Source organism: Agelaius tricolor, unplaced genomic scaffold (assembly GCF_023055355.1).
Source record: "Agelaius tricolor isolate 1412-34295 unplaced genomic scaffold, bAgeTri1.0.p SCAF_4, whole genome shotgun sequence".
Lineage (NCBI taxonomy): Eukaryota > Metazoa > Chordata > Aves > Passeriformes > Icteridae > Agelaius > Agelaius tricolor.
The window spans coordinates 3839298-3860502 of NW_027269264.1; the positions used below are offsets into that span (position 1 = coordinate 3839298).

At 39.8% G+C, this 21205-nt stretch overlaps 2 protein-coding genes across 5 annotated transcripts in view; both read right to left on the bottom strand.

The window, feature by feature from the left end:
• Nucleotides 1-5588, bottom strand: part of HSD17B4 (hydroxysteroid 17-beta dehydrogenase 4) — a 62884-nt gene extending 57296 nt beyond the window's left edge. Inside the window, exons 1-2 of the mRNA XM_071424390.1 lie at nucleotides 5414-5588; nucleotides 2529-2582 (exon numbers count right to left, since the gene is read on the bottom strand). Coding sequence (XP_071280491.1) covers nucleotides 2529-2582; nucleotides 5414-5585 — 226 coding nt within the window. The 5' untranslated portion in view covers nucleotides 5586-5588. The remainder of the gene's footprint in view (nucleotides 1-2528; nucleotides 2583-5413) is intronic.
• Nucleotides 5589-17119: 11531 nt separating this feature from the next.
• The window catches only part of TNFAIP8 (TNF alpha induced protein 8), a 56718-nt gene continuing 52632 nt past the window's right edge, over nucleotides 17120-21205 (bottom strand). For all 4 annotated transcript variants that reach the window (XM_071424406.1, XM_071424404.1, XM_071424405.1 and 1 more), the window contains exon 2: nucleotides 17120-19010. In XM_071424406.1, the coding sequence (XP_071280507.1) occupies nucleotides 18445-19010 (566 nt within the window). In that variant the 3' untranslated portion in view covers nucleotides 17120-18444. The remainder of the gene's footprint in view (nucleotides 19011-21205) is intronic.

Genomic DNA, 21205 nt, shown 5'->3' on the forward strand with positions numbered 1-21205 from the left:
CAAAAATCTAATTAAATATTTGGTAAAATTTTCAGAGGTGGTAAAGTACCTTAGGCTGAGCACAGGCACTAATGGAGTTGAAACAAAAATGAGTATACAAGAAAGAGTTGAGCTATTATAGGCCTTAAAAATAGTAACGCCATGACTGTGAGAGAACAATGAAAAAAAGCCCCTAACAACAAAATAGAGAAATAACATTGCTTTAGGCCCAAGGTTTACATCATGCAATTTTCAGCTGAAATCATGCAGTCGAAAAGAGCCAAAGACTGTAGTGGTTGTGGCAGAGCATAGCTATAGTGTCAATCTTGGAGAAGAACTCCTCTAAGGCTAGAGAGTGTGTCATAGAAGAGTAGCAAAAGCAAATCTGAAGAGTGAAACAGTTGGTGCAGAGCACCTGACATCTACAGTACAAGTTTTTTAAACAGTAAGCCAGCTGATTTCTTGTGGTATTCTGGTGTCACAAACCAAGCACACATGAACAATGTAGGTTCATGAACAGTGCTGATAGATTGCATCTTCCAGTCTGTTTTTTAAAGGACTCATGCAATTCAATACCATTTCACTATGCAAACAAAAATACAAATAGGATACATACCAGGAGAGATGCTTCAAAAGCATGACTCTAAACTAAGACAGCAACACAAGAGCCCTCAGACAGACCAGAAGAAATGGTAGGTCTGGAGATGACACAGGATGCAAGACAAAAGCAAATCAACCCTTCTTTGTCCTTTCAACTTTTCCTGATGAGAGGCATCAAGGAGATAAAGAATAACAAAAAACAGTGGTAGCAGGCAGCCTCAGGGTGATGGGAAGAGAGTTTTCCACCTAGGTAGCTCTTGTCAATTTAACCACACCAACAGCAACTCACTCAATAGAGATGCAGGACTGGACAAAGGCGTCATGTTGGAGCCTACTGTTATTCTTCCAACTACTCAAAATATTCCTCCAGAGTATTTGATCACTGGTCTCAACATAGCTTCATTTCCATAACTTATAAAAGGGAACTTGTTTTAAAGAGACAAGGCAGCTATAAGCCTCATATCTGCTTGAGTTTTATAAAACTAAAGATTTATACAAGTAGTTTCTCAACTCTTTGAAGTCAGAATTGTAAGAGAACAAGAGAAACAAATACAAGCATGTAGAGGTAACACTGCAAGAGAAGCTGAAGTGTGGTGAAGTTTCCAAAAGGAAACAAGTAGTTGCCCTTACAGTCAATTCTTAACTTACTGTTTAGTTATTACACAATAAGGGCAAGAGATAAAGGAGCATTAGCTGTGGTCAGGCAATAAAATACATTTTCTTTCAGATCATTCTGGAAAGTAAGACCACCACAATCTACAGAGAGTCAATACAAAATATTTGGACTGCTTTAGTGACATAATTTTTGCTAAATAAGAACTCAATGTGAATTATTCACATCCATGGTAAATATAGCAAGTATCAAAGAAGGCAATTAACAGAAACAAAATAAGAAAAAACAACCCAGATTTTTTTTAAGTTGTCTACATACATACTCATTTTCAATCAATTATGTAAAACCAAATAATTTTCATGAAATTTTGTAAACTGAGATTGGCATTGTCATTAGAAAACTACAAAAAAAACCAGCGAGCAAGGTCTTGTCCATAAATCTCTTCAAGCATTTAATCTTGAACTCATCAACAGTACCTGTACAAATTCATTCATAGGCAGCAGAAGTAAAAAATCACAGAACCTTTTAGGTTGGAAACATCTGTAAGGTTAAGTCCAACCATTAATGTAACACTGCCAAGTCCAGGAGTAAACCACATCCCTACGTGCCACATGCAAACATCTTTTAAATACTTGCAGAGATGGTCATTCAACCACCTCTCTGGCCTGTTCCAGTGCCTGACAACCCTTCCAGTGAATAGATTTTTCCTAAGAGCCAATCTAAAAATGGCAATGCTGATTGCTGGTGAGTACCCAAAATATAACTTAACCTTCAGGACTGCCTTGTGATACAGCATTTTTCACAACTAAATATGCCCTGCTAATGTTCAACCAAGGAACTACAAAACCACAAGAAATTACTGACAGCTACCTGGCACTGACACCAAGACCAGACGGCTCTTCTGTCCCATGAGCCACAGAAAGAAACAATGCTTTGAGCTACATTTCAGTAACTTCTTTCTTGAGAGAAAGTACTATAAGATAACATATTCACAAATTCAAATGGTCATATTGGAAGATTCTGAGCAGAATTTACCTAAGACAACACACTCTCTGGCCACAGATTGCAGTAAAAACTTGTATGCATAATTGGAAGTTAAATCAAGAAATTCTCTAACTCAAACTGGCTTTCCAGCAAAGGTAAGCTCTAGGACAAACTTGGGCAACTTGTTTCATAAGAAAATAAAGCTTAGAGGCAAAATTAAACAGCAAAAGATAAGACAGAAAACCATTAAGTAACAAAGGTTACTGTCAAAAAGGGCATGGACTGTCGAATGCAAGCTATGTGAAAAGGCAAAGGTTACTGTCTAGATCAAGTTAGTAAAGATAAAACTTACCAACTACTGAAGCTCCTCTTTCAGCAAAAGCCAGAGCATATGCTCTGCCCAAACCTAGTTTAAAAAAAAGAAAAAGTTAAAAACAAGAGTGAATTTGTTTCCTGGATCACAATTCAGACAAAAGCTACAAAAAAATGAACCGCATCAAGAAAAATGCACCAATTCAAAACAAACACCTTGCAGGTTCAAAGCATTATTTCCCCCAGGAGCTCAAAGTCTTTTATAAGAACAAAATATAAAAGTAAACAAACAGAAAAACAGCAAGTAAAACTTCCAGTCAAGAGAAAAAAAAACCCAAACAAGCCATGCTTACTCTTCGTTACTGGATTCAGCCGAAGCATCTGGGAAAGCTGTATGCTGCTGAGTTTGTGCTTGTGATAGAAAAATACATTTGAAAGGAAGAACCTTTAATGTCCTGAGGTAACACTGAAGAAGGAGGGGATGTTTCAAGTTAATTAATTACGCACTAAGTGAATAAGATACTTTCCTAGTTAAAGTTAAAATTTGAAAAAGAAACTGAACAAAATTTAACTGTGACTGAAGATATATTGACAAAATCATTTGGATACAAAGGAATGCCTAATACCTCAGCTAACCAAACAGATACATAGTTTGCCTGTCCTAAGAGAAGACTGTCATTTCTGCGCTACAAACAAAAGCAAGGGTCTTAAACCTTCACTCTGGCTTAGATTCTAGTTGTATTTGGCATTCATTGCAATAAATGATTTACAGATATACTATCCACTATAGCAATCAAAAGTTGTTGGGATTAATGGCACTGATCCTTTTTTTATTCATTTAAGAAAAATGGAGATTGGAATGATCAAAAAATCATCAGTCAGAAGAAAGTTTCTCAGAATACAAACAGTATCTCTTTGCACCTCACTTGGACATTCAAAGCCACTTCTCAAAAAAAAAAAAAGATGGGAAAAATAAGAATTGTATATACTGTTTTTAAGTGTACTAATTTCACAGCAATAAATTGAAAATTTCCTTAAGACTCCCTTAGGCCTCTGCAACCAAGAGCTTCACATGTGAGGTGCATATACACTCAACTGCTCATATAACCCAAGTCCAAGAAAACTTTTTTTTTGTTTTGTTTTGAAAAGCCATTGAGAAGTGAACAACTGAGAAATGCACAAAACTCAGGCCATGCTATATGAGCTCGTCTTCTCAACTGCTAAGCAAGGACTGAACATTTAAGAATCAAAACTAACCTTAAAAAACAAGATAGGTTGACTAAACAATGTCCAACACAGTAATTCACAGAAGATCTCCCCAAAGTGAAAAGAAACACTTTTCAGATATGTGCATATGTGCAAACAGGTATGACTTTGACACAAACTAGTGATTCAGATGTCTAAATAAATTCCCAGGTCTGATCTGCTCACCAGCATCCAGCTGAAAAACAATATTAGTAATGCAATCTAACTACAGTGATGTAAATTAAATAAAAGCAAAATGAGAACTAATCTGTAAATAACAGGTCCTCCCTTAATCTTGGCTTAAATTTAATCAACACCTACTGAAAAGCTGTTGTGAAATGAAACATACAAGAGGAATTTTCTCTATTAACAAACCTTTTTCAGTCTAACCCTATGAGAACAAGGATCACTGTACACACACTTACGACATGAAACTTTTACTCAGTGCAATACTTTTTAGAAGCTTTGTTACTGCCACAGTGACCTTGTTTTGCTATTATGCAAGGTCTTAACCTGTTCTTCAGTGAAACTTACTATATAGGGAAAAGGCCACAAACATAGATATGGTAAAAGCACAAAAGCACCATTAAAAAACGTGGTCTCAATTATTATCAGGTTGGTCACTTTCAGGTGATGTACATGGACTGTTCAGTGCTTTCCAAAACTACTTCTTCACAAGACATCACTTAATCTAGGACCCCAAAATGACTCCGCTGGCAACATTCGGCTCCACAAAATGAGAGCAAAACTCCACTGTGGGGAGGGCAGAACCTTTTCAGAGTATGGTTAAACAAGTTTCCTAAAGAGCTCATCACAAACACAAACTTTGCCTCTCATTCATCCACACTGACAGCCCGTATTTTTGCTCAACCACCAGAGTAGGCAAAGGCCAAAGCATGGACGCAGAGAATGAAAAAAAAATAATCAAAGGGGGAAGAAACAAATAACAGAAACACCCAACCAACCAACCCACCCCACGCCATAACAACAAATACAAAAACATTTCCTGGCAAAACCAAGCATTCCACGTTCCCCGGAGGGCTCAAGCCTGCAGACCACCAACAGCGCAGGGCCAGCCCTACTGCTGGCAGCGGTCTCTCCCTGCCGCTCCCCGCGGCCCGCAGGCCGGCTCCCGGGAGCAGCGCGGGCCGGGCAGGCAGCAGCGGGTGGGCGGCTGCCGTCAGCAGCCCCACACGGGAGAGCCCTGCTGCAGCAGCACCGTGCCAAGCCACACGGGTCACACGCCTCCGACGCTACGTCCAAGGCTCAGGTGGAAGGGATTAGGGTACCAGGACAGCGCTTGGAGGAAGACATCCACTGCTGAGAGGGGCGCAGCGGCGCTGCTCCCCGCGTGTGTTCAAACAGCAGAAAAGCCCCACGTTCGGAGGGGTTCCCAGCGTGGGCAGCGCCGGGCCGGCCTCGGACGGCAGCAGGAGGCACGGCCCTGACCCCTGCACAGCCTTGGCACGGCCAGAACGGCACGGACAGCACTTCCCCCGCAGCCCCGCTTCTCCCCTCTGCGGAAACAACCCGCTTTTCCCCCCGAAGCCGGACCGGCTGCCCCCGGGACACCTGCCGGGGCCGCGGGCAGCAGCGGCTCCGCGGAGCCCGCACCGCCCGGGCTTCCCCCGAGCAGTTCTGCCGTCTCCCGTGGGGGCGGAAACCCCGGCCGGCGCTCACCTCCTCCGGCGCCTGTCACCAGCACCACCCGCCCGTCGAACCTCAGCCCCGCCGCTGCCATCTCTCCGCTCCGCTCGGCGCCGCCCGGCTTCACTGCCCGACCCCAGTGCCCGGCCCCGACCCGCCCGCAGGAGGGACAACACAGGACGGGGAGGTGCGCCCCAGCGCGCATGCGCCAGCACCGCAGCCCGCTGGGAACTGTAGTGTGCGATGGGAAGGGGAAAGGGACGGGGAGGGGAAAGGAAGGGGCGGGGAATAGAGGGGCGGGAAGGAGGGCAGGGAAGGAGAGCATAGGAAGGAAGGGGGAAGGAGTGTTGAGGGAGGGTTGTGCAGAAGAAGGGAAGGGATATGATGGGATGGGATTACGAGAGGGAAGGAAAGGAGAGAGATGGGGAAAGGAAGGGGAGAGGATGGGCAGGGGAAAGTGGTAGGGAAGATGTGTGCTAATGTCTTTACAAACAATTCGATGCACAGAAGTATGGGTGTTAACGTCTTTGAAATCGGTCTTAATGTCGCTATTAACTTCAAGCTCCAGCTTTGTTGCAGAGCCGGACAGCTCGACTCCTGAAATAGACAAGGGTCTGCAATAGCCTGTGTTTCTGAACTTTGGATAAAAGGAGGCTGTGCCTTCCAAAACTTCGAGACATAAAATCCCGCAGGTGTGTGCCCCAGTGAACTCTACCCCATTATTCAAATAAAGTTGCAGGACTCTTCTGTCTCCTTTATGGACACTGGTTTTTCATAGTGTGATTTTCCATGCAAAAGGAAGGAATGGGGAATGGAGGAGAGTGAAGGGAAAAGGAGAGGAAGGGTTGGGGGAGGTGAAAGGCAGGGATGTGGAAGAATGAAGGGAAAGGAAAGGAGAGGGATGGGTGGGGAAGGGATGGGGAACAGAGGGGAGGGAACGAGATGGAGAAGACAAGGGGAGAGGAAGAGATGAGAAGGGTAAGGAAGGGATGCAGAGGGCAAGGAGGGGCTCGGGATGGAGGCAGTGGGTCCCAGGATCAGCTCTGCCTGGCCCTGCTTTCCCAGGCTGGCTGCTGTGAAGGATGGGAAGGAGCGAGCTGTCCTGTCCTGTCCTGTCTATGTGCCCAGCGAGGCCATTGCTGGGCTGGATTGTGAGATCCTTGCTGGATTGTGAGGCTACCCTGGTGTAAGACATCCTGCCTCCGTTTAAAGCTAATCTACAATTACTTCTTTTATAGTAATCTTGTTCATGATGTGCAATTTTTCTCTCCTTCTATTTACAATTTCCCAGTGGAAACATCACTTTCCCAGAGCCCTGGGAACTCTGTTGAGCAGTGAAAGTGCAATACAGCATGCTTTCTATCCCCCACAGATTTTGGCTGCCCATGGGTAGAGGGCAGTGCTGGGTGCAGGGACCTGGGGCCTGCAGGCAGTCCCAGGCCCAGCACAGCATTCCCACTGGATCCAAAGGATCCACCATCAGCTCAAACCCTCAGAAAGGTTGCCGGTGGTGCCTCTGGGAACGTGTCTAAGAAAATATAAAAGGCGTTTTGCAGCAATTGTGGAAGAGTGGGGAAGCTGAGGGAGAAGCAACCCTGCAGACACCCAGGCCAGTGAAGAGGGAGTGACAGTGGGTGGTCCAGCTCCAGATTCCCTGGAACCCGTAGAGAAGACACCCCATGGAGGTTCACACTGGAACATGTTTGCTGGCAGGACTTGTGATCCTGTTGGGGACTGGAGCAGCCTGTTCCTGAAGGAATGTATGCTGTGGGAGGGACTCATGCTGGAGCAGGTCATGAAGAGCTGCAGCCTGTGGGAGTGACCCCATGGTGAAGCGAAGGAGAACAGAGTGAAGCACAAAGAGTAGCAGAGTGTGTTGTGTTTATTTGAACCAGACCATGGGTTAAGTACGAATATACACACTTAATCATTATATTATTGCAGGTGTTGTGTGAGACAGTGTTATTCAGAATGTAATTATTCTGGCATTTCATAGGGCCAATGCTTGCACAGGGAACAGAGGATTGTAAGGAATGCACAGAATTATTTTTTCAGGAAATCATCTACAAATTCCCTCTGCACAGATAAACTTTAAATCATTATTAACCTTTCTTGTAAACCTAGGATTATTTCTGCAGCTAATAGAAAGAAAAAATGGTTTTGCTGCCTGGTTATCTTCTTGGCTGTAAATGCCTTACTGTCTACATTGAAGAAAGGTGATAGTTTTCTGAGTGACAGCTATTTGGAGACTTCCAAAATAGAATAAATTATAATTTCTGACCTCAAATAATCTGTAGCATTCACTCCTTTAGAAACAGTAGGAACAGAGACTAGTGGTCTATGATTTTATGACACAGTTCGGCTTGCAGGGGTTTGAAAGCTTCAACTGCAACTTACACTGTGGGCACTAGAGTGAGCCCGTGCTACGGTAAGGCTGCCCCAAGTGCCCACATTCATAGTACCACCCACAGGGAAACTACTGGAAACGACAGGGGAAAAAAAACATTTCTGAAGGCAGCCAAGGAAACTGCATCAGATAAATAATCTACAATCAATCACAAGCTTTAAGTGTGGGGGAAAATTCTTGACTGTGCGCAGAAACAACCCATTGCACTGGAGGTGTTTTTTTCTGTCACAGCACTAAATACCCTTACAACTAATTAAACTTCGGAAGTTTGTCTATGTCGTTTGAGTGCAGCTCAGTAGAAGAGCGAATTGCCCAGCAGAGAGAGGCCCGGTGCAGCTGGGTGTGTTTTGCAGAGAGAACATCGCTGATTGTGGTTTGGCTGTGCTGTGCTTGGCAGCAGGAGGAGGCTCTTTCCTGGGGGGGGAGGAGGGCAGAGCGGTGAGTCAGATTGCAATTGCCCTTCCTGAGGAAGTAACAGATTGAGCCCTTAACATCTGTGAGCTTTGGTTCGACCTCAACACTCAACGTTTTGTTTATTGTTGCCACAGTGTGGGATTGGGCTCCCACCTGGGAAAAGGAAGGGAAGTCTCCAGAATGCTGTGAGAGCAGCATCTAGTAAAGACTGGAAATACCTACAAGGACTGAGTGGTCATCCTTTCAGTACCAATTTTATTTGCATAATCCCCTATGTAAGTGTATTAATCTAGAGCAGCTCAGATCTGTGGGCACTTCTATAAACAAGGCCTAAGAGAGCCAGGTACATTTTCAGTGCTGATTCTGTCCACCATCAGATCTTTCATGATCTTGAACAAGCCATTTCAGCTCTAGTCTTTCACATTCCATAGTCTTCCATCTCCTGTATTTTTACAGATGATGGGCTATTCAAGTATGGGACTTACTCTTGAATTTGCCTAGAAGTTCGTGGTTGCATGGCCCAAATAAAATCAGTCCCTGAGATACTTCTACAGCAGAATTTGTTGCTTAGATACCAAATAAACAGGCCTTGTTAACAAGTCAGGAACTTTTACAGCTACCTTATTTTTGTGCTTAGAATGGGATTAGAATCAAGGGAGGGCTCACACTTCGACACAATTAAGTTTCCTCAACAGAATGGTTATTTTTTCCTTCAGAACACAAAATAAAGTGTATTTTTTAATAATAAAGTGCATAAAAGAGATGGTACATCACTTCTATATTTTATGTTTTTAAAGTTAAATTTGTCTGTATTTAAAAGATGCAAAGTACAAGGAACCATTCTGGATGAAAAGGTGTTTGATGGGTTCCTTTAGCAGTCAGAAAAGCTTTGTTCCAGAAGTCATACAGCTATCAGAAAATATATATATCAGTCTGAAAAAGGTATGATGGGACTGCTGCACTTACCAAACTGAAGTGATGGTAGGTGGAAACACGAGCAGAGTAGGTGTCAAGCCACAAACCAAGATCAGGTGCCATAGTGAGTTTTCAGTGACTGAGCCATAGTGAATAATAGCAGGATATCCACATTCCAAACACAGCCAGCCAGGGTTTAACAAAATAAGTCAGTTCAAAAAGGAGGACCAAAATTGCTTTATTTTGTCTCTTAGTGAACAGTGTGAGCTAGCATATATTTATCATTAACATTTATACTGACATTTCAGACATTTTTCACTAGGAAAAAATTGCCAAAACCCCCACTCAGTACCTTGTAATATGATGATGTTTCTTTCCTGTGATGCTTCAATGCCTAGAGCAGGTAAGTTCTTTCCATTAACAGTAAATTTTCGTGCTGTGCAGTGAAGCAAATATGGTGTATGTGCTAACATCTTTTAGCTAACAGGTTAGATAATTTGGTTTGGGTCTTTTTCTTTTACAAGCCTTTTGTAAACTACAGGCTTGCACTAGGGGTTCCCACAGTTGTGGGTACTGTGGGAGTTGTAATCCCATTGGAAATGGTTTCTACTGTCTGCGGCTGGAGATGGTGAGCACCTTGGAAACTTTTATACAAGGGGAATAAAAAAATTGACTGACTTGCTTTTACTCTGGATTTTTTAACATTGCTAAAAGATCTTTTTAGATTATAATTTTCAAGTTCTTTATTTGCTTGCTAAATGGTTTTGCTTGTGGAGATTTGCAGAGGCCTATTCACTGGGAACAAAGACTTCTCTACAAACATGATTGAAGGGGAAGATATTTCTTGCCATGACCGGGAACTAGATACTGAATCCATGTTAAAAACTGTAGCGCTTTTCACTGAATAATGCAAAAGTACAGCCTCCAACAGATGGTGCCTCCCAATAGCCTTAGTGCTCTAAAAGTCCCTGGGTTTGTGAACAGATATTTTTTTGCTGTGACCAAAGACGCCTTGCCGGGTCATTCTCCTCCATTTCCCCTCTCCCTCTCTGCAGCCATTCTCTGGCTGCCAGTGCAGAGAGGTCATGGATGGGTCTTGGGCCCTGAGCTGGTCACATGTTTATCTCACAGAAACCATCAGCATGGCCCAGCTCACCATAGTAATTACTCCCTTACTAAAAATGTTTAGATTAAACTACTTAGAAACCCCAACTGAGAAATTCTTCATGGTTTCAATGTAATATTTATTGATTACTTTCATCTGCAGCATATCAGCATATAGTAGTATGTATTTTCATTCTAGTTTCCATTCTCTTGTCTTCTTTTATTTTTCTGTGAGCCTGCAGCAATTAGTAAGTGGGGATTTTTTGCCATTGAATCCCTTGTTTGTCACCTTCAGAACCTGAAAAGCAGCTTTCCTGATGAGATGTTGAGGAGCAGCCTACTGTGTAGTAAACAGTGCACACATTCTTATGCACCAACTGCAAATGTAAATGCAAACATTTTTATAGCTGTTGTCAACAACCCACATCACAGGAGGTCTCATATCCCTGTTTTGGCAAGAAACATTAATTTTGGCATTTGTTGCACATACCACTCAATTAAGTGGAAAATTCAAGCGGGGGGTACAAGCAGAGCTCTATGGAAGCTCTCCATTTGAATCCATCAGAGACAGAGGATTCAAGGGAGACCGAAGCCCTAGGTCAGTCAGGGCTCGGTGGACTGCTGAGCAGGTATGAAGTGACACAGTAGTAGATCAAACTTTTGAAGCAGAAACTAGTTGCTTGTGCACGTCTACAGCTTTGAAAATGCATCCTGTGGTGACAAGTTAGGGAGGTGCCAGCAAAAGGTTATGGTGTTACTCCCATAACACAACCACACTATTTCATCCTAAATGATTCTTCATGAAAAATCCATTAAATTGGCTCCCTTGAAGGGAAAAATAAAAAAAAAAAAGAAAAAAAGGCAGTAAGACCCCACAAGGACTAAAAACACGAACTAAAACAAGAAGTAGAAAGACTGTCAAATAACCATATGTCACATTCTGTGGAAATCAGGTGCATATTTGCACTACCATAAAGTTACAAGTAAACAGATTCTGCAGATGAGTTGAATCTTTAATGAGTAGATGGAACACTTGAAATGCTTCTTGAGAAAACTGATTTGGTCCACTTGCTTCCTGAATTAACAGCCGTACTGAGATTTAGAACAGCTAAAAATTCCAAGAGGTTCTTTTCATAGAATAAATCCAGGCATCTCCTTTAATGAACACAAAGTGTTATAAAAAGGTAACTTACAAAAGGTAAGTTACTTTTAAACTGTGCCTTCTAAAATGGCCTGTCAAGTTACCACCAAGGACATTTTACAGTTCTTAGTTCCAGTTTTACAGAAGTTTTCTCTGTGCACAACAGACATCTGTTTCCCCTAGATTACCAGCAGAGTTCCAGTTGTGTCTCAGAAATACCCACTCTACCAGCTTCCATCTCAACCACCCCAAGAATGCAAATGAAAGCAAAACACCACAAGTTTAAATAGTCGGTATTCCATGGTAAGAATTCCTCCTTAACTTAAGTAAAGAAAAATTTTAGTCAAGAATACATGAAGTATGGAATAGCCTTTTGTCTAGAAACAAGATGGAGAACAGTCAACTAGCTAACAGCATAAACACCTTGTACTCCTCTTCTGCACTTGCTCTTCTCATCAGAAATGAGGTGGGAAGTCAAAATACCCCATCCAAGGTTCTCCCAGCTCCAAAGCATAGCAAAGACTAGTTTTCTTTGATACTATTTTCTAAAGGGCCTCATTCCCTGTTTCCATATTTTGTAGCATGAGCCTCTCAGTCCTAGTTTTGGGGTAAACCATAGATTACAGCGTCATAGGATACTGGAACTGTAGGATTAAATATATTGTCTTACTTAAACAAAGTCAAATGCCTGTGCTTACAGCAGGCAGCAGTCCTTATCACAGTGTGGATGGCAAACTTAATGAGATCTTTGTCTCATCCCAGCCCTTCCTCCCAGAAAAGTGCTGAGCTTTTCTTTCCACATTTCCCTAATAGTTTCTCATATGATGGCACAGCAAATGTACCTTTGGGAGTGTCCATACTACTGAAATCAAGTTAGGCAGCCTGTAACTGAGACAGCTTTTGGTTGGGCAAAGAGACTCAGTTTAGTTCCAAGGATGAGATAATTTTGTCATTGCTGAATTATCAAGATTCTTGAGATATAGAACCAGCTCTCTTGAAAGGAACAGCTGATCTCATGTCATGTCCCTGGACCCATGCACTTATTCCCCCTCTGGCTCAAAGCCTCATGGGGTAATAAGCCAGTTGGCCTCAGTCTCTTTTATTTCTGCAACCTCTTAGTAGGCCTAGCAGACCATACACAGTTATGACTCTCCAAAAAAATAAAACCGACCCTCTAACGAACAAAGCAAAAAACCACAGTATCTCCATTACAGTCAGTGAAGTCTGATTCTGGAACGGGGAAAGGCTGTTCTTTCATGTCACAGAAACCCTTAATTAACTCTAGGCTATCAACAGCCAGGGGACTTCTCAGAACCCTAGCCAAGCCCAGCTACTGAAATGGATTCCCCAAATAAAATAGTAAATCCTGCTCAAGAAAGCCAAGTAGTTTTCCAACACTATTCGATAATTATTCGATTATTTGATAATAATAATTCGATAACTAGTCGAATTATTTGCATTTGTATTCCCACACAAGAGAAGAAGGGTTGGTGGTATGTGGGCCCTGCTTGAGCTGATTTATTTTATCTACGCCATCATACTCCCTGTATTAGAAAACCCTTACACAACTTAAATGCAATCATATTTTTCATCCACTATTAGCTGCAGCTTGGACATAAAATATCAACAATAAATTAATTCTGAAAAAATGTACTTCAAAATGTCCCACAAATGTCTTGCAAATGAAGAGCATTAGGTTGCTGCAAGGTGCCAGCAGAAACTGGAGAATAACTGTGTGAAAAGCAAACAATTTTTCTCTTAGGATGACCTGAATTGATGAAAACCTTCAGAATGATATCCACTAAGAAACCAAAACATCTAATGAAAAAACCCCAAGGTATCTAGAAAGCATGATATGAGGCACAAGGCCAGCTGCTGTTTTGCTTCTGCTCATATTTATGTGCACAATAAAAGCACATTTTAAACTCAAATATATAATGCAAACTGAAATAGGAATTAACTTGTCATAAAGCCAAGGAAAAGCTTCAGTGTTAAGATTTTTACAGTCAACAGTGGAAAGCCTTACATGTAAAAATAATTTAAATCTAAATCACAGTAACTGTAGGAAGCTCTGCCTTTGTCTTCCACCTACCATACTAAGACTTTCCCACAGGGGAGAACAACAAATAGCAAATAAGTTTTGATTGCTTGGGAAAGCTGGGCAAGCAAAGTACCTTCTTAATTACATTATTCTTAATCATTAAAGCCTGCTTCTTTGTTTGATACTGTGTAATTATGGTACATCCCAAAGTTATAAGACACCTCTTTTCAATTTGCTCCCTAATAGAAAGAAATGCCGTAAGGGATGTTTCTCCAGAAACTGGTGTTGTGCTAGCAAGTAGAAATTTACAGATGGTTACAAGATGTATATCAGCACCTGCATTTCCCAAGCTCACAAGAAAAAGTGGATATTGATTCAGGAGTGTCTTGCCCATAAATCTCAACATTAAAATTGGAAAACAGAACTCTAAATAGTAAAACTGAGTACTAAGAAAAGAGAGGTCACTTCAGCAGTTTGTAGTTTAAACAGTGCTCAGTTACACAAACTGAGCACTATTGTAATTGTGAAAGAAAGCTTTTTGATATAGTGTGTATGGAGGTATTATTCCTTTGTTTTTATAGACATAAAAAGAAATCATGTTAACCTATAATATTTAATACTATATATGAATTACAAAGCTGCAATATGTCAACTGCAGTATGCAAAATTCAGCATGAAAAGATTAAAATAGTAAAATGGATAATTATTTCAAAACTTCTTTCAAATGCAAGTTTTCTTGTTCTGTTGGGTTTTGGTGTCTTTTTTTTCACAAACTGAAATAACTACATTACTAAGTCTAAACTTTCTAAGTAGTAGTCACAGCTTTGCACAACAATTTGATTTTAAGATAAATAGGAAACTTTCCCCTCCCAAAAGACGTTTCATTTATGTGAAATGCATATTACAGAACTTTCCTGGACAATTATAATCTCTTTTGACAGTTGTTTTATCTAGAGCACAGATGTTTGCCACTTAACCATGAATGCTGGCTGACCTGCCCAGATCTCCATAAAAAGCAGTTGTAACAAAGTTTTTCTGCAAATGGTTATGCAAATAGGAGTCTTCATCTCATGTATATGAAGTAATATGTTCAAAAGCACTTCTGGGGAAAAAAAAAGGTCTTAGAAGTACATGTACTGAAAATCACACTGCTAAGGGTATAGATTATAGCCAAAACATTATTAACACCCAGATCAAGATGTAGATTAGTCTTTCAGAGATCTAATTACATTGCCAATGCAACCCTCCCCCCACCATAAAAAAACCCAACAAATCAGGAACGTGGTGTTTATTTGTGGTTTTTCATTAAGTAAAGCAGGTAATGTAGCCTATCAATTCTTCTCCTTAGATTACCATGTAATGTAATCCTGGGGTAAAAACAGTAGGAAAGGAGTTGGCTTGTCTTTTAAATGTCAGCTGCTCAGAATGGCAGCAGAAGGCAAAGGAAAGCTGTGGTAGGTGATCACCAGACAGCCAACACTCATTGCAGAGAGACCATCCAAGCCCATGCAATGTACAGCTTACCATCCTACTCTTAACGCTGTCCCCTCTACAATGAAGTGGGCTAGATCCCTCTCTGCTAGACCCTGAAAATGAGCACCCTCTGGTCCCTTGAAGAGCTACATGCAGAATTCCAGTTTACCTTTAAATAGTCACATTATAGCCATTACAACTAGAAGGGACTGGAAAGTTACTGAAGCTAACTGTCATCACAATCAGTTCCCAGTTTTCTGGCGAAAATGTAATCTCACTGGGGAGAGATATGAGAAAGCAGTTGGCCATCTCCTCACTCTATTGTTTTACAAGAATTTATGGGTGGGGTTGAATCTTTTTTTAGAGGAGACATGATTTAGGGAAAAAAAACAAAACAAAACCACAAATCGCCTCACATCAGTTGCTGAAAGCTTCCAGATTCCTTATGATCTCTGTACCTCCTAAATGGAGATACAAGAGATCTCAAGAGAACTCAAGGCCAAGAATAAGGCTTGTAATTTACCCAATTGTGTCTTTTTGTTTTTCTGTGCACACAAACGTAATTAAGGAATGGCCAAAAGCCAAAAGCCCACACACAATGGCCCAGATAACCTCCCTATATTTTGTTTTCATTATATGGATGAGATCGTGTTTGTTTACATCTTTAAAGTGTATCCAAGGTCTGACTTAGCACTTTTTCAATGCCTCTAAAAAGCTATAAAATTAGTTTTAAGTTACAGAACTTCAACATGTATTTTGATGGCATTAGGCTTTACATATTAACTAACTGTTGAAAAGACATTAAAATACGCATCACCTGAAGTACTGAGATTTAAATGCCCATTGTAAAATGGTGACTGGATTTTAACGTATTAATAATTATTACCCTATTAAAACACAGCATTATCAATTTTGCAATACTAAATTATGGGATTATGCTACCCATAATTAAACAGTGAGACTGTAACCTTTTTTAAAATCTTGAGTATGTCAAGTTTCTGCTAGAGGTTCAATGCCTTCATACAAGTGTACTACAGGCAAAAATGCTGTCAGTTTATTTCTGAATTTTCATAATTAAAGCTACTATTTATGTATGCTGCAGGAAAAAATTAACTGCAAAAGTATATAGCTTGAGTGCTATGTCAGAAGAACATGGTAGGTGTTTGAAAACCAAACACAATTGGTTTCTTTCATCATTATGGAACTCTTTTGTAATTCAAAATGAATGCCAGACAAGAACCAATGTCACAGCATCTCAGAAAAATGTAACTCGAATGTGAGCTAAATATATGTTCTCTTAGCTGTCAAGTTTTCATGCTTATAATCAGATCTCCATGGGCAATTTTCACTTTTTCTAACAAGTAAATGGCCAGACAGTGCAGCTCAGTAGGAAGGTCCTGGGTACTGAAAATGTACATGGCTCATATACATGTAAGTAGGTGTTAATTATCAATGTACAAAGATTACTTAAGTAGTTTTTTTTCCCAGAGAAAATTCAAATTTCAGCATCAAAATATTCTGGTTCATGGCCAAAGATAATCTTCTGTGTTTTACACAGCATGCACATGTAATACACCTGGTTCTAAACAAGGTACTGTCTCCTCCTTTCAGTAACTGTTACAATTTGTTATAAATTAGGCTATTTTGGGAGAATCAGGACACAATTTAAAAACAGGATTTGTAGATAAAACTGTTTTAATTTCTAGAAGTCAAGTTCCTTTTTATTCTCACCCCAGGAGGAAGAATTTGGTATTTCTAGGCAGAAAGATAAAATAAATACACCAGAAACTAAACTCTTTACAATTTGTGCAATTTTTCTCCGTGATGTTGCATCCCTACACATGACTTCTGATGGACAGAACACAGCATGTTTACTGTTTAGGCAAAGCATGGGAAGAGATCTTACATGAAACTCCTTCAGATGTCAACCTAAGAAGTTACTTCTTGGCAAATTCTGGTGTACTGTCCTTTCATCAGTTCCCAGCTGTTTCTAGACAAGTAGTAGTACATCAATCTTCTCTCTCTGCTGAACACCAATGGCTTCCATAAAATGGATTCACATTTTGAACACATTTCTCTGGCAGGTTTCCAGGAATATTGAGGGCCTAATGACCAATCTAACAGGGATAAAACTTAAATTTCTCTCTTAAAAATCACAAGTAGTGCTGAAATCGTTGCAATGCTTTTGTTGCTGGCACAATTTAGTATTTAAAATATGATTAGGAAAAAAAAAGACAAGAGAAGTTTGGAGTGCAAATATTCTTTGGTTTACTCATTAAAACAAAAGGACACAGCAAACAGCAAAAACACTGGCAATTAAATAAACAGCAAAATCTTTATATGCTTCCTAACAAAAAGTCTTTGGCTGTTTGAAATGTATTAACTTCATGCTTTTAAGTACATTACAGTGTCTAGAAAGTCACATTTTTTATCCCCAATGTCAAGGCAGAGAGAAGATGAGGAAGAAAAAGAAGGATAAAAGGTAAGAAGTAGGAAAAGAAGAAAAAAAAATTATTTAAAGTTCCATTTTCCATTAGTTAAATAGTATATAACACAATGATAACATTAATTTCTGTTTCTACTTTCACTGTACACAAAGCAAATTGGCTTGCAATTTATTTATCAGCTTTGGTGAATTCACATCATCATACACATCAGACTAGTATATCAGATATACTGAATCCCATCTTTTCGAAAAGAATTGTGACCCTTCCAACCCAGATGATTGATTCTATGATTCTACTAGCAGAATTCTAAAAATCTTAAGGAATTGACAGAGAAGTCACTGTTTTTTATCTTATCATAGGCAGAGTTAAAATTCTGTACCACAAGCAGTTTCTTGGGATGCTCTTCCCCTGTCCAGCTATTTTCCTGTAGCTTATTCCTCAAATAATCCCCATGTGGTCAAAGGAAGCAAGCACCTGTGCAGATCTATAAGGATCTCTTCCTTGGGAGATCCTGCCTGGCAGACAGGAAGTTTTAACCTCTGAGCTGGAGATGCACAAGCCTGCTGTTAAGACTCTATGTGACAGCATCACTGATTTTATTTAAAACTCAATGCTTCATAATGGCAACACTAGGAAGCTGTTATCTGTGCAGAGAGCATAAACGACTATAACTGAATCAAATATGTCTATTTTACTAGTAAATGAAAGAAATTACAGAGTGTACCATCACCATGATAGTCTGTTACCAACATTACTGGATTCTGATAGTTAAGAATTAATTCTGTAAATCTATGAAAGATGCGGATTGTCTGACAGCATATTGTTTTGGTTTGTATATCTATCTTGCAAGACTCTTACTCTACTTGAACCATTCTGTTTGATTGTATTTATCAAGCTATTTCCATAGGCAAAGCACAGTAAAAAAAGTCATGTGCAGTTTTTCTTCCAGATGGACTCTGAATAGCAACAGATAGCACATAGTAAGAAATCAATTAATAGAGATATTTAGGAAAGATTTGTCATAATGCAAAAAAACCTCTTTGCATGCTCCCTTATTCCTTCATAAATCAACAGTGTTCCATCTACAAGTAACTCAAAGGCAGTCACCTATAATACAAGAACTTATATGTTCCCCTCATCTAGCATTTTGTTGACCCCATCACAAAGTTTCTGCAGATGGATTTTATAAGGTCCAAAGGGATTGTACAAGGCAGCCAAAAATTCACAATCAGAGAAGTGATCAAACACATTGTTGACGCGTCCATGTGACTTCGCAGTTAGGTGACGCTGAATGATTTCATGGAGCAGCTCTCTACATTCATTCAACAGTTTGGACAAGAAGTTCCTGTCAAAGGTATAATCCACCTGATGGAAACTGACCACGGTCTTAGCCAGCTGATGAACCTTCTTCTTGAATTTCTCCATCAGTGCTATTTCATCTTGATTAAATTGGTTGTTCCTGTAGAGAATTGCCAATTTGAGGACTATTTTAATGAGGTTTTTGATTATCTTCTCTGCTTCTTTTTTATTTTGTGTATATTCCTTTGTTACTCTGTAAAGCTCATCTAAAACATCACTGCTTGTATCATCAATCAAAGTAGTTGCTATTGATTTGGACACCATTTTTCCAAGGATCTTCTTCTGGGCCTGAATGGCCAGACTTTTGGAGTTGAAGACATCTGTGGCCACTAGGAAAAGAAAAAAGTGTGCAGTCAGTACTTTGAAACAGACAGTCTCTGGACAGCAAGTTGAGGAATATTTATACATTCACAATAGTCTTACTAAGTGCCACAAAAATAACGCAACGTAGCTGCAGAAAAAAAACAATATTTAAATCCCTAGAACTTTCTTTTCTTTAGGTTTATGGTCTTTCAGACAGTTTTACTTTTGAGAAGATACCAACTGAAGTTGCTCAGAAATGGTTTAGAAGCTCTCTCTGTATATGGATTGATGGAATTTCAAATTGAGGCAATAAAACTGCCTGATTTGATCAGATGAGTCACAAATCTAATCTGATTCTCACATTCGTAATGAAATCTGAAACCAGGATTATTTCAATGTCATGACAAATAACCACTGCTACTCAAATAAAGATAATAATTCAGTGAAGCAACCATTATAAAGTCTTTTCCTGCTTAGCGTTTTACATGATCAGTGAATGCAGACACAACACATTCATTTTTTTAAAGATATCTATTTTATACATATCTATAGATATCCATGCAGAAATACAAAAGAAAGACTAAATACCATGGGTCAGCAAACAACACTGAGATTCTCTGGATGGAATCTGAAGACACTGGTTTTCAGAAGAAAAGTAAGTAAAGATTAACATTTCTATGTCCTATATTTTATGCAGTAAAAGCAAGACATTTACTTTCTAGGGATTGTCATAACAATTGTGAGCATAACCTTTTAAATGTATCTTTTTGTGACCAATGAAGTAGATCCTAGACCACGTTTCCACTTCTAAAATTATGTTTGATTACACCCAATGACTGGTTTGTACTTTTGTTCAAAAGAACAAAAAGTTCTTGCTAAAAGACCCCAAACAATGCTTCAGAAACTTGACTTGTGAAATGTTATCACTTGTTCTGTTATCAGCAACAAGTTTTTGACACTCCCTGGGCAGCACTCTCTCCATTAAGACACATGTGAGTTGGTATTTTCAGTTGTCTGGGAAATGGCTGCCTTTGTGCTGCAGCTCTCCTGAAGTCTCAGACAGGGGGAAGGAAGACTACATCTGTTTACATTTACTATACATATGAAAGGTTTGCTTAGCAAACACAGGGACTGGGAGTATTTTCTTTTTTTTTTTTTAATGAAAACATCAACTCTGCAGATGTCAGACAGTAAGTCCCTGAATTTGGAAAAGGTTCCCTCTTAACTGCTGGTATGTGGGCAGCTGGGTGTGTTCAGACACAGGGTGCCTCAGGGGTTCCAGCAAATAGAAGAAACTTGTCCTTCAGGACATGAAACACAAATCTGTATTTTTAATTCAAGAGTATCTTGAGAAACTTAATAACAAGCTCCCTTTTTATCATCCCATAAACCTTCAAACAGGTTTGTTCATTACAACTTTCAGTGCATATCAGTATTTTGTTTTGAAGTATGAAGTATTTGAGTACATTTTTTAAAATCTTTAGTGCAAGAGGACACTCAAAAACCAAAGAACCCCTTGTTAACTATCTTGGGCAAAGCACTCAAGATCACAAGACAGACACACTTCTCAACCACAAAGATACAGGAAGACATTAAAGATGCTGAGCAGTCATTTTGAACTGAAAATATTTGATTTTCTTTCTGTGTTTTTAAAGCTAAAACTGCAACAGTTACTATTAAAGTGGAACTAATCCATGTTTTCCAAAGGGTGGTCAAATACTAGAACTCAACAGCCAATGCTTTACAAAGATCTACGGATGAGTGATAACTTTCTTTCTCTTCCAAAACAGGAATATCAATTGTTATTTCATAACTTTAATTAATAAAAGTCTTTTTATTAATGCTTATGATGGCTTCTTTCTGACACTCCACACAGATATGGATGTTCCTACTAACAGCAGTTATTGTTGGCAGTATGCTAAATATTTTACAGTTTTTCAAAAAAACCCCTCTTATATTACATAATTTTACATTTTACAAAGTACAACACAACATGTAGTTACCTTTGCTAACCAAAACAGGAACTGGTCCATTCTGAAAGCTGCCAAACTCCTAAGGTACTTTTCTAATATCTATCCAAGTTTTGGGACTATCCAACATGGCTTACTTTCCATCTATTTTGCTGTAAGTACACTAGAAGTTAGTTTCATTTTCCCTGTGCTGTTACATGGGTTCTAATTTAATTGCTAAATATGTAAATTTCATACTTCAGTATTTCAGC